Genomic DNA, 14,574 nt, shown 5'->3' on the forward strand with positions numbered 1-14,574 from the left:
GTATCGTGGAATTTACTGCCATGTTTGTGACAAAATTCTACCACGTTACTCCTTCGACAAATTATTTTATTCCTACTGCCATTAAATGCCGCATAATCACGGTGATAAAACAATATTAAACTCAGATCGTAAATTGCGTTGATTTTCAAATAAATGAAAGGCAAAATAAAAACATATTTCACTGTTGCCAATGGATTATTTTAGTTATCGTTTCGTAAGAATGCAAAAGAACTATTTTAATTCAATTTACTATATGATTCTCTTTAGAATAGAGAGTATCCGCTAAATTGTTCGAAAGCAAAGGTGCAGAGAAGCCGGGAGACACGATAGAAAAGTCACTCAAAGGGCTGGCCGGACTATTCTCTCCAAGAAACAGATAACCTTTAGGTATGGAAACCTTGGGCCCCGTTGGTGAAGACCTTTCCAAGCTTTAGATTACGGCCAAAAATCATTATCGCCGTGTAACTGCATTCGTATAAATTACACCTCAGATGCTTCAGAGACACAATATCCGGTTTATCACGCAACAAAAGTTAACTGCTCTCATAAATTTCTTTAAATGAAGTTAAATTAGAGCGGTGTTTGGAAAATATAAAATTATATCCACTTATGCACCGTCAGCCCATCGTACACATGATAGTCGTCGCATTTCCGAGAAAGAATAGAACTTTTTTCAATTTATCGCTATCCACCGATAGAATAAGTAGTTTTCCATGCTGAGAAAGTTTCAAATAACATTAAAAAATAACCTTCAAAGGATTAATAATTTCTTTTAGTGGCCTCTAAAAAGACTTGGCTTATATATTTCATAGGATTGAAGGGAAGATGTTTTCATAAATGTGAATACTGAATTTTACTATATGGCCTCTCCGCGGAACCCACCACAACGCCATTCAGGATTGAGTTGAATCTTGAATGAAGCATACCCAGGGGCGGCCAGGGCAGGTGGGCTATATAGAGAGGCCCCTACAACGATCGCGTCCATCGTGAAGCATATATGAAAGGCATAGAAAAAAAGATAAGGATTACTTGAACCAAAGATTGTTTTGCTATTATAAAATTCTAGGTTGTTAATCGTTGCTTTACTTAAGATAGCGTAAAAATATTACACAAAAAATAAAAGTAAAGGTGTTAGAAGACAAAAGAGAACCTGATGCTTTTTTGAAACGAAGGCTATTCAAAAAGGTTATTTTAGAGGTTTTATTTTTAAATTTCAGTGCAGTTTCAACGAACAAATTCACTAAATAACAGTGGTGTTCTTCACTAAATATTCACTAAATACCAGTGCAGGAACGCTGTTCCGGCACTGCTAATTTTGCCATGACGTCACTGCTAATTAGATAATAGAGCATGATACATTTTTAAATTTTATAATATGTGAAATTAAAAACTTTTCAGAGAATTTTTTTTCTTACGAAATTACTAATTTTCATTAACTTTTTTCTATATTCATCCATTTTTTTTTCATTACATTTCGTGGGTGTGTACGTAGTTTTAATCGATACGGTAGTTTTAATTGGTACGTAGTTTTAATCAATAAATGTAATTCCTCGTTGTACACTTGATACATAAAAAATGGCGCGCCTTACTTTGATTCAATTTTATGGACATTCTTAAGGTTATCTAATTGCATCTCTGAATCAATTTCCACCAAACTTTTGTTAATAAATAAAACTTTGACGTACTCAACTCCTGTCATCGTCAATCCCTCCTTACTATTGAAAACACTTAATTGAAAACATGTGAATCTCACTTAAGCCCAGAGTTAGATCTGCAGTAGATTGCTGCGTCATAAAATGACGCTAACTGATAATTGCGGGATAATATTGGGGACACTGCCGCCAATTGATAGAATCCCTGCAATGGTGGCTTCTACAGTTTATTTTCTAATGAATGAATGCAACAAGCCAGAATAATTATTTGCTGTTCCACAAAATAAAATATATATTTGCGACCGGTTTCGATACGGCGAATAATCATCTAGCTAGATGATGATACGCCGTATCGAAACCGGTCGCAAATATATATTTAATTTTGTGGAACAGCAAAGTCTTTTTTTCTTACCCATTGTGTATCATGAAGGAGTTCCACCGTGTTACGCCATCCACCATCGCATTTATCCAGAATAGTTCTATCAAAGGTTGTTTTATAAATAAATTATAATACGTAGTACGATTAAAATATCGAAGAAGTAGTATACTTGTGTGAAATATGTAACTCAAAACGCAATTACCAAAAGCATATTTTTCAAAGTTACCAGGCAATAATATCAAACAATCTCTTTAGACCGAAACGTGTACTAAAACGTTGCTGGCTATCCCGTTATCTTTTTTATTTACCACTTCCTAGAATCCATTATAAGCTTACTTGTGACGTTTTATTCCCAAGCTATACTCAACACGTAAACTGGACGCTAGAATTTATGTTTCCGCTTCCTTCCTAGGAAATGTAGATATTTTCACTATTCATGTATCTCTCGAGAAAATAAAATTCACGCTCCTAGTTGCTTAGGGCATCTTATGAAATGAATTTTCAGACTCCCTATTTTGCTTCACTTATTTCAACCAAGAAGGACGATAACGGTAAATCCAGCTCACTTCCGCTAATTTACAAAAATCTAGCCATCAGGAAACCTCATTTTTGCAGAAATTGAACGAAATATATTGTTACCAGACTCTAATATAAAAAATGTGAATTTTGGCTTTTTACCAAAAATAACTCACACCGACTTTTATAGAGATGAGCCCGGAAAGTAAAATTTGTGGCCTAACACCAGAGAATTCAGGGACTTCTTCTGTTTTTTCGGCCCTGAATTGAAGTTAAAGCGATGATTTTTTTCTATGTCAAAATAATCAACGACTTAGTTAAAGATTTAATAATTTAATAATAGTTTTATTTGAACTGATTATACGCATATACAAGGAAATGCTATCTTATGATAAAAAAGTTACAATTGTGGTTCTGCAATACTCAGCAATGCGGGCAGCCCCGCACCTAGGGCCAACATATGTATCCGCTATTGATCGTGTCCTATGATATGGCCGGTTAATTTGTCGCACACTCTTCCTAAGGTTTTCCTAAAGACTTTTCTCCTACTCTTGTGAGAACTTCCGCATTATTCACACGATCCACATTAAAAACCAAAAGTGACTTTAAAAAGGAAATGAAATATCTTAAAGCGATACATCGACCGTTCTCAGAGGACATGTCGCTCTCGTTTTACTGGTCGTATTTTAACTTCTTTTTTAGGGGCACGTTAATCGTTCAAAATGCTCTCTCGTCGCCGTCATCTTGAAATTTTCACTGTGGATAGAGAAAACCTTGACATGAACTTGTACATTTACCAGAATCTCAAACAAAAATTTTAGGCGAGTGTTTCCTCGTAAAGTAAAAATAAATTAGTATTTCTACCAACCAATGGCAGCCAGCCTCGAAGAAGTAAAAAGATATTTACCACTATAAAAAATTCACCTCCGAGAAATTACTGAGATAAAATTTTCATCCCAAAAACACAGTTGAAAACGTCTAGGCAATGCACCATTTCAGTGGCTTAAGTTTTAAACAAGTAATACTTTGCATAAAAGACTGGTCGAGTGATAGTGATGCGTTCTATTCAGCTCTATACTACGGAAAAGAGAGTTACTAAATGTGGTATTTCATCGAGAGCGACACTTGAAATAAATCCACTCTGTTTAGAGTAGAATAGAATTCAAGAATTTGTTCAAGAATAGAATAATATTCAAAGCCTGGTTCTTTACAGGTTAAAAAGAAATACTCACCCTCAAAGATGGTTGCGATGGTAAGACGGATGGCTGGTTTTGAAGACCATATTTTCTATTTTAATTGGCTTTTGCTTTTCGGAAACATTCAGCGGTGACCCGATTTTCTAGTTTACTCGTTGGTAGATACAGTGGTATAGTTAGGACTGAAGGGCCCTCGTAGCCTAACCCGTTGTCATTTCTGAAGCAAAGACATGAAATTCTTGCATTTCTTTGAGATTGGGTGGATAAACAATTAGAATATTATTGACGCGGACACCCGTAAGAGAGATTTATATCCAGTGTCGTAACTATGGGGGGGATGAGGGGATGTATCACCCCCAAAGGCTCAGAGAAATCAAAAATATTTTTAAAAATCTTATCTGGATTTGATATATAATAACTTCATCTGCTTAAAGTAGAATTTAAAGTGCCAAAATGATGTAGAATTCATTTTAAGGCTTGTTATTTTTCAAAAGTTTTCCTGAACTCGCCGTTTCCTTGGGGGATAGCACCCACTAACCCCCTCATCACCCCCAAAGCCTATTCCTAGTTACGCCAATTCTGATATCGAATAGGTAACGGGTTTTTAGTGAACATTACGTTATAAAATTTTCAATGTCAGTTTATTTATTCAGAGTAGGACTGTAGAGTACTTTAGGCAGTTTGATTATGCGCTTCGCCGAACAAACGCGTCTTTTTTGTCTAGCGAGTGATAAATTTATCACGGGAGTGTTGAGAAGCGAGTTTCGTGACCCGAGCCGTGCTAATTACCCAGACACACACATTGAACCTTGCACAGCAATTGGCACTTATATTTCTGCCATCTCCCTTCAGAAAAAAATCTTATTCAGCCCGCAATACTTTTTTTGCTTTCCCAACTTCTTTTTTTTTCGCTCAACGTGTGAAAGAGTCGAGCCAATTTAATTTTACACAACATTAAGCGATGATTTCACTTCAGCTCGCGAAGGAGTTACGAGGTGTTTTAACTACGCGTTATACTTCGTTAAATATGTTTTATACGCAATCTCCTGAGCCGTGACAGTGAATTACAAGCACAACTTTCTACAGATAAAAACGGTTAATAATGAGGATACAGCCTGCCAGAATAAAACGGGTCAACTAAGCAGGGACGTAATTTAATAATTATATGTGAGCTATAACATCTGTTGGATAAGAGAATATTTTTATCATTTCCATGAGAATAATTAATAAAGCCACTCCATCCCCGGTTAAATATTACAGCCTCAGATGCCAACTATTGTCTCATCCACTAAAAATACACGAATACTTCGACTGCTGACAATTTTCCAGCTTCAAACGTATACTCTCACATATAAATTCCAGTTCCTGTCTTGTAACTAATGACGTTTACGGCAAAATATTTATCCTAATTCTAATCTGGCCAAAGGGTAATAAATAATATGGAAATTTTAAAAATTGTTATATTAAGAAACATAATGCAACATGTTCATAAGTCTCAAATCAATGGCATCCAAATCACCTTGCACCATTTCACTTTCCATAGATTCGGTTTCAACTATTCCTAGAAATAATAGACAATATTACTATATTATTAAAATGTTGTCATAGATAGTGTCATACCTCCCATATTCCATTCGCCATAAATTCTTAATTCAAAATTTTTATTCCCTTGTATCATATTTTAATCACAATTCAGTTCTTTAAATATTCTTCATGGCCCCTTTCCTTCCAACATTTATCCCCGTATTTTACCAATCAAATAAAACTGTAATTGATTGGGAATTAAAAATATGAGCAAAAGTGTAATATATGAAGGAGGATGATGAAAAAAATTACATCACAAATAAAGGGTACATAGGTTAAACGTGCTCTTAAATGCAATCAAAAGCCTTTAATACGTCTTTATTATGCTTTCTGTGGATAATCAAGCACTTACCATTATGAATTGGTCAATTTTCTCATCTACGCTACAAAGACTAATCTTTAATATTCTAAATTCTCTCATAGATATTGTAAAACTCTCTACTACCAACTATTTTTTACATGAATAACTGTAATAATAATTTTCCCGCGGAAATTCACACATTACGTAAAAAGCAAGGGTAAGACGAGAGTTCAAGCGACGTGTCATAATCTTAAGCTCGCACAGAGCCTAGAACTTGAAAACAATGAGTAAAGTGATAAACAACACTTGCGAAACAGATGCTGGAAACTATAGCAAATAAACCGACTGTAGCCATAGTATCCACACCTCGAAACTAATTGTCCACTTAACAGGGTTCGTACCAGAGAAATACTTCTCCCCATTTTAATTACTGCTCAGAAATAACGTCTTGATTCAAAGTAATATTACGTATAAGAGATAATGACTACAGATATGTCGTGATTGATTTACAATGATTCTTAAATAATTGTAGAGTTAAAATACCTATATAAATCGTAAATAGCCCGTGCTACTTAATTTCATGGTAAAAACGTAAAGGTGACTTGTAGCATTAAAAAAATACGAGGAGTACGTAATTCGTATTTAAAACGGTTAATCTAACGATAGTTAAAAAAATAGAAGCTTTAAGGTTACAGTAACATATTTGGCTGTGAGGGAGTAGTTAACATCACTTTTGTTCATTCTCGCTGTCATTTTTTAAACCATTTCGTCAACTTTTGTATTGCATGATGGTGATGCCACAACGTTTTAGAAACGAATAATTTATTTTATGATATTATAGATTTAAAACAAATATAAAAAGTTGCCAAATATCATTCTGCTAGCCCAAAGTACGGAATTCAATAATTGGAGTATTATTAGTTGTTTCAGGGGTGCATTAACTTAAGAGATTTACAATAGCATCTTTAATAAAAAAAGAACGGTTTCATTAAAGAGCTGACTGAGGGTGAAAGAATATCTGTCAACGCTGAACGCGATGAAAAAAATGGGACTGGCACAATTAGGCCGGAAACACCGTAAACAAACTAATCTCTAAACAAGCTGAATACCAACGCGTGATAAGATTTTGTTTTTCAGTGCCTGTCTCGCCTCACTCCGAAAGAAAACGCATTGGACACACGGTTACGAAATCGTGGCCCGTAAATTGAAACAGCTACGAGTGGACACAACTCATTCAGCCTGTTATTTATGGCTAGGTGCCGACGCATCTACCTCGACGTGAGTACGAGCTTCAAATTCATAATCCGAAGGTCACAAAGAGCGCTTCATTCGAAAAGTGGGCGAAAAGGAAGGCATTGCTACACAAATGAGTTTCCTAAGACACGATGCACCATATCATTACGAGAATGTATCCCTCCAACTCTACCTATCTTTTTTGTGACCGATTATTTATATTGAAAACCTATTTTTATAATCAACATCGAGAGTCAATAATCCTAGGAATGGTTTGACGCAGTTCTTCAATCCGATCTCCATATCTGCTAGCATTTCCACATAGATGTATTTCTTCTATTATATATCTTTGATAACTTGTCATATCTAAATTATTCTGAGCCGTCCCTTGCCCTTCTTCCCTTCCACCTGCCCCTAGACGATTGTTTCCATCGGGCCACCATGTCTCATGATGTAGCCAACTATGTAGTAAACACGCTTAAGCTATCACCTTGAAATATTCAGGGTATATAAAGTACACACTGGTTAACACTCAACTGATTTACAAAATAGAAAATTTGCTTTCAGTATTTTATCAGGTGCTAAATTTTATTTTTTGAGAAGGAGGAAATGTTAGCAAACGTCTCGTGTATATAACCTGAAAATTTTAAGATGATACGATAAGTATCAATACATTTATACCTTGCCAATTAAAGAAGTCCTATGAAAGAAGTAATTGTCTTGCTGCATTCGATGGTTTCAATGCTGTAAAATATGACAGCGAGAATGAGTAAAAATGATCTTAACTACTCCCTCGAGGCCAATGATGTTACTGTAGCTTTAAAGCTCCTGTGTCTTGAATTTAACGTTAGTGACCGTTTTAAATATGAATTTCTTTACTACACGCGTTTATTTAATATTACAAGTCAGCTTTACGTTATTACCAACCACAAAGTTTTGTGCATTCAAATAACTAAATATTTTCCTTCTAATTTATGTTGTTGGCACAATAATGATCCTGTATTAAATTAGAGAGAACTCCAACAGTTTCATGTAAGACGAAAATAATACGCATGGTTATCATTCGTATTGACGATGTATCGGAAAGCGTTTCAAACTATTCTTTGGAAATAAATTCTGTCTAGTGATTTCAAATATAAGTCATTTCGGAGAGTATCTTATCACGAGAACTGATAATGAATTCCTCTCTTCGCTCGAATTTGATAATAATAATACCCGGGAAAAGTATGATAAATCATCCTGTGGAATTTTGCGAAGCTTTTTCTAGTTAAACGTAAATTACACAAATATTAGTTTATTTCGACATCGCGCATATCAAATGATGAAATTGAAGCATAAAAATATAGTAATTATAATACTAATATTTATAAAATTATTGTAGCATGGTAGAATAAAATTAAACATTAAATTATGAGCCAACTGAAGGTGAAAACAATATCAGTCAAAGCTAACCCTAATGAAAACAAAGAGTACAGCTACAATTAGCCCGGAGACTCTTCAAAAGACCTGTAATTCAAATTATCAGAGTTCAAACTCCTCTAGTGCAGTTTAAAACAACCTGCGAGGAAAGTAAAAAGTGAAAATACAACAGATAATAAATAAAAATGGCCAAGAAATAAATTTAATGGAAAAATTGTAGAGAAACCTGCCTTCTACATGCAGTAGTAGGAATTTTCATAATATAAGTATTATAAATTTCTCATAAAAGCCGGATATATTTTCACGCCGGTTGCAGTTTTGTGGTTTAAGTGACCACCTTTGCACCTCCAACACCAATTGATGGACGTAACATTCGCATTTTCTCATTGTTTAAGCGCTAATTTTAAGTCAGTTGGCATAAATCTTCCGAGGGAGATCAAAGGCACACCTGCCATGTGCTTGCTGCCTGCTTCGGAATGCTCCCGCATACCTTCTACCTTGGCGCAATTGCCCACGCGTGAATGGCCAACTGACACGCATTGTGTTAGTGTTATGTGCGGCGCTGTTTACCTTCACATTAGCCTGACCTAAAACTAGAGAAACCGGATGAAGTCAGCAGCCCCGATGATAAAATTTAGAAGCTTGCTTTTTGTGATTTCTGCACTTTGGTATAAACTAATTGCTTAATAATTTAGGATAAACACCCATAATTACCTTTAGTTCTAAAATAGATTATCCGTTTATTCGTCAGAAAAAATTATGTCAAAGCCGATTACATCTCCAAGTTACATTTAAGCCAGATGTAGTTCAGAAGTTATCAGCAGGATGCTAGTAAGCAGTAATCAATACGTAGATTCGTAGAAAAATAGTTCTCCCCTTTAACTCTTGGGAAAATTTTGTGGTCCGGTACTTTTTAATACATTCTTTCACTCATTGATTCAACTTTAAGATTGGTTTGGATTTTTTATGTAAGACCAAATGCAGTAACGAATAACGCGTTAATGCAGTAACGCAAGTATGACCAGCAACTTTTAATCCCTCGATATATTGTACACCAAATTGTTAGAATATCATGCCACTTGTTAAGAGGGTAAAAACATAAATAGAGAGGAAAAGTAATTAAGAAATGGATCGAAAAGGAATGTGAATTGGATTTTCAGCTATAGCGTGTATTGTTAAGAAAGAAGGAATTAAAATAATAAAAAGAATAAAACTAAGAATTCCGGGACCAAGGTAAACTAATGACGCAATGAATCCATGTATGAGAAGCTTCTTTTTCAAACCAATTTTTACAATCCCAAGACTTTAAGGAAATTCAAATTGAGTAAAAAGTTCATCATAGCCCTATGAATAATATTAAGTATTATGAATATTTCCTAAAAATGGGAATTTAAACATCTAAAATATCAAAAATTCTTAGATATTTATAAAAGGTACTCGAGTGAATTTCAACTAGCCAAAAAACTTGGTCTTTCACTCAGGGGCGCAGCGAGGGGGAGGGTTTGGGGGTTAACCCCCCCCCCTCCCAGAGCTCAGAGAAATTTTTAAGTTTAATCCATTTTACTTATTTGGATCAGTATTACTTATAGAATAGCTTAAGGATTAATCAAATATCCATCAGAAGTCCGTAAAACTCGCCATTTTGAACAATTATTCTTAAAATTTTTCTAAAGGAGGGCCCTCGTAACTCCTGCTTGCCCTGGCGGGTATGCAATACCCCCCACACCCCTAAGTATAATTTGTGCCTAAAACCTCCCCTAGCCTTAATTCTTCGCTGCGCCCCTGCTTTCACTTATTATCACTCATATAAAAATATAAATGACGGCCGGTTATTTTTTATTATTTTCAGGATGATAGTAAGGTAACCCTTGAAATGTAACGGCGAGGGATAGCGAGAGGAATCTGTGCATTCAGGGCTGCATTAGCAGTGTTTACAACAGGAGCGAGTAATGGCTTCAAAAATTTTACACTTGCTAATTCAATTGCTCAACCATCTCCGTGCTTATCACACTTTTTAATGCAACAGCTGAACACCGCCATGCAAAAAAATTCAAGGATAAGGAAAGGCTTCCAAATAAAGCATAACAAGCACTTGAGATATCCTATATCTTCCTCCCTTAGGATTGAGCCTTTTTCCTTTCGCCACGGTGGCTAGTTGGCTACATCATACTCCCCTGGATCCCTAACTCACTCAATCAATCTTCATCCCCTTCCCTCCCCACTCCGCGCCAAATCAAAACAATGGAAAGGCATCCGTCTCACCTCTTTCTCAATCGTCTCCAAGTTCTCCAATTCCGCTGGCAGCGAAACGGAGTTCCTCCGCGTGATCCGGATCCTCGGCACATTCGTCCTCAGATCGGAAGGCCCCTCGCCGTCTTCCGCCCCTTCCAGTCCATTCTTCGCCCCCGTGTCTCCCCCGCTGCAAGACGCCGCTTGAGCACCTTCGTTTGTTCTCTCATTGCTGCCGCCATTTCCTCTTCCCGCCTCCACCACGCACTCCGTCAACATGCCATTGTTGGGCGAGTTCATCATGACGTCCCGTCGCATGCGGTGATGTCAGCCGGCTGTAATTGAAAAAAAAGAGAAGACAGTCACATACTTGGAATTAAATCACTCGGCGATACAGCAAGGGGACTGGTTTGCATATGCGAGGGTAGAGCTCACCCCAGGCCAAAGTACGGACCTATCTCACGTCAAGGGTAGGCGGAATAGTTTCTTTCCCCTCAGCCACGTCGCACAGTTAGGAGTTTTAAAAAAAATGCGATAGCAATTATTCACTGGCATTTTAGTTATTTATTTAAGATGATGGCACGCATGAAACTGTGAACACCCGTGAAAGTGAAAATGAATCAATTTCGCAAGACTCCACACACTTTTAAATGATATCAACCTAGGTTTCGACTGAGCTGTAATAACCACCAAAATTTCCTGTAGAATATGGGAAACCGTCATACGTGCCTACATTGTTTAATAGGGGTAAAGTCAGTGTAATATTATCAAGTTTTTCTAATTTTCATTTCCATCAAATATTTCATCATTTATTAGAGATTGAAGCTTAAATGTTAATAGTTAAAATTATTTATTCTGAAACCATGAATTAAGCAATTAGTTAAATTATTTAATTTTTGCGAATATCTAATTGGCAGAAATCCGAACTTTCATCTTTCCTTGAGGGCAAAAGGTATAACAGGACGGTTGATTTTTTTTATTTGTAGGTTAGAAATACTTTTAATTTTAAGGAATGCCATCAAGCAATACTTTTATAAACAATTGTCACAAAAAGAGAATCAGAAACTAAATCTCGAAAAAGAAGAATTAACTTTTAATTGCCTGTATCTTAATGAGAATAAAAGCTACCAAAAGGGAACTGCAAAAGAAACACTAAAACATCTTTAGAGCCGCTCAAAGTACGGTTACTTTTACGGAAGTGAAAATATAATCTAACAGTCAGCTATTGTTGTGACACTGATGAAGGGTAAGGATACACCAGCCACCTGATTTTGGCTGCTTTTCCCTTGTGGTCTAAGGTGAAAAGACAATACTCTTCGCATTTTTATGACTGTCCTGCTGCGTCGTGCTGAAGGTTCATTACTCCTTATTGAGGGTGGAACATTTTCTCAGTTGATGCTCACTTATTTCTGAGACTTCCCTATTTATCTGGTGAAGTAGTGACTCTCCGTATCCAATATCTTTGGTCCTTCAAAATCTATTTCATGTCCCGACATTATGCTTACTACGCTAGGTTAAACTTTACTTCTTCAATTACTTTCAAGACTCTTTTTACTTCATTAAGGTGGGTTGGTGTTATTTACATATAAATACCTTAAAATGTCTTGTTTGACTTAAATTCTAATCAGTTAACTTTTCAGAAAAGCAACTTTTTACCCCAACTAGTTAATTAACTCCAATTTTCATCAGCTATTTTTTTAAAGCAGCTTCCCCGACGGTGATGGGAGAGAAGTGAGATTAAAAATAAGAAGGCAATCAGTGCGGGGAATGAAGTGGAACGGCATTGAAAAGGGACCCCTGGCACGCTTTAGACAAAGGACGGCGCCTAGGCGGCGTCGGACGCCTACCAGCCACACTCCCCGTCACGAGGAAACCGTGGAAGCGATCCAGGTGACGCAGCCAGCGGCCTTTACGTGAATAGGAGGACGCACTGGGTGCAGGAAGAGCGAGATTAATTCCCCCCGAGAATCTCTGTACCTAGTGCACATTCAATTACCTTGAGAGACAAACCCAGTGATCATATGGCGATGGATTTATCGTGTATAGGCAGGGTATTTCAGGAGGAATCTGCAATACTTTAGGAGGTGGTAGGGGAGACAATTTTAAGTATATTTGTGGTTACTATGGCAACGCAAACTTTATTTGGATTCACTTTGCATTTACCATGAAAATAGTTTTTCTGGAGTATTCAGACTTTTAGACGTTTTACTTAATACTCTGGATTTTTAAAGACATTAAATATTGAAGGTTGGACGAAAATGTGCGAGTATAATCGTCTCAAACAATTAATCTCGAGATGGGTAAGATTGTGCGATCGTATTGGAGATACTCGCTCAAAGCAATCATTTAATTATGCCTAAAGATTAGTTGTTTCAGACGATTATAATCGCACATTTTCGCTCAACCTTAATTATTTAATGTCCTTAAAAATTCCTGAGCATTAAATGAAGTATTAAAAAGGCTGGATACCCAAGAAAATCCGTTTTCATGGTAACTGCAAAGTGAATCCAGAAAAATGTTTACGTTGACATAGCTCAGTAGATATGGAGTTGCGACCCCGTGTTTATGGGCAAAAATGCTTTAAATTTTCAAATTGTCTCCACCTACCACCCAGTGGCGTAGCGAGGGGGGATCTGGGTCCAGACCCCCCCCCCCCCCCCCCCAATGTATAAAAATAAATATCTTTCCTTCAGAAAAGAAATACTGAAAAAAATGAATTTACAAAAGATTTCTTTCGCGAATTATTTTTTTGCGATTATTAAAAGTGATAAAATTAGTTTTAAATCCTCTACTTGATACCCTTTTTTTTTAAACAATTTTCCATGCTGGTTTTGGCCCCCCAACCCCCCGAACGAAATTCCTGGCTATGCCACTGCTACTACCTCCTGAAGTATTGCAGATTCTTCCGAAAAATACCCCGTATTTCGGAAATATATCTCTTTTTAAGAGGACGCATCACTCCCTCGGGAGCGTGGTAGCCTACAGGGTCGAGCGCTTCGCTATTAATCGAGGGTTCCCTGGTTCTAATCCTTTCCTAATGAAGCTTTTTGACATCCCAAATCAAAATCCTCTTAGGTGACCCAGGGAAAGGAACTGGCTTCCTACCCATTAATTTGTGAAACTCACATGCATGTGACTTAGTCTGGGGAGAGTTCTACACTCACATGTCCATACCAATCTTTGGGTATATTGTATGGTATTTGGAGAAAACGACCGACAGCTGAGGTCACCTGCACCATGAGAGAAGGGAATGGAGGGAAGGGTGGAGAGAAACCCGGCGTCGGCATTAGCCTGCTCTTAACGAAAGGCGCCAAGGGGACCACGGCTTAACGTCCCATCCGACGGACGGAGTGTTGCGCTTGAAATGTCCTCTACACAACATTCAAGCAGGGATCGGGCAGTCTCTGAAAATTCTCTGCCGGGATTTGAACCCGAGCCCTCCGGGTGGGAAGCCCACACTCTAGTCACCACACGAACCCCATCCCCCCCAATCATATCTCTTGAATCTCTAATTGAGTATCAATCCCGCTCAGCAAATCAAATGTTTTGATGGTTTCACGCATTACCACTTCAAAATTTACCATCATGAACCATTCAGTAAAAACGGGATGGACTTTAGTCAATACTCACCGGTAAAGATAGCATAAAAATTATACCTCGGTACACGAAAGCATTACTTATTGATACCCGTAAGAATTATGGTCGAAAATAGCAAAAAAAAGTCATGGAGACACTGAAAACCTCATTATTTTATGCACAAATTTTTACTATGGTGAAATTATTCTACCGATTAAGGTGGGTTTTCATGGAGTACTTAAGAAGGGTTCTGACAGACTCCGCTTCCTTCATATACTCCCCTCTTCAATTCACAATAAGGCCTACTCCTTTTCATTCCGTCTAAAATGAATCCTATCCTCTTTCTTCCTCTCCCTCGTTTACTCAACATTCTATCCTCCAACACTGTTTTCAACATCCCCTCCCCGCAGAGTACTCGCTCCATCCATGCATGGGCGTACCAAGCGGGGTGCACCTGTTTATCCCTAGAAGCAAAAATCACAAAAGTAT

At 37.1% G+C, this 14,574-nt stretch overlaps 1 protein-coding gene across 2 annotated transcripts in view; it reads right to left on the reverse strand.

The window, feature by feature from the left end:
• The window catches only part of LOC124167320 (myogenesis-regulating glycosidase), a 63,516-nt gene that overhangs the window by 32,567 nt on the left and 16,375 nt on the right, over positions 1-14,574 (reverse strand). For both annotated transcript variants that reach the window (XM_046545297.1, XM_046545296.1), the window contains exon 2: positions 10,543-10,844. In XM_046545297.1, the coding sequence (XP_046401253.1) occupies positions 10,543-10,827 (285 nt within the window). In that variant the 5' untranslated portion in view covers positions 10,828-10,844. The remainder of the gene's footprint in view (positions 1-10,542; positions 10,845-14,574) is intronic.

The sequence above is a fragment of the Ischnura elegans genome, chromosome 10 (assembly GCF_921293095.1).
Source record: "Ischnura elegans chromosome 10, ioIscEleg1.1, whole genome shotgun sequence".
In the NCBI taxonomy this organism is placed as follows: Eukaryota; Metazoa; Arthropoda; class Insecta; order Odonata; family Coenagrionidae; genus Ischnura; species Ischnura elegans.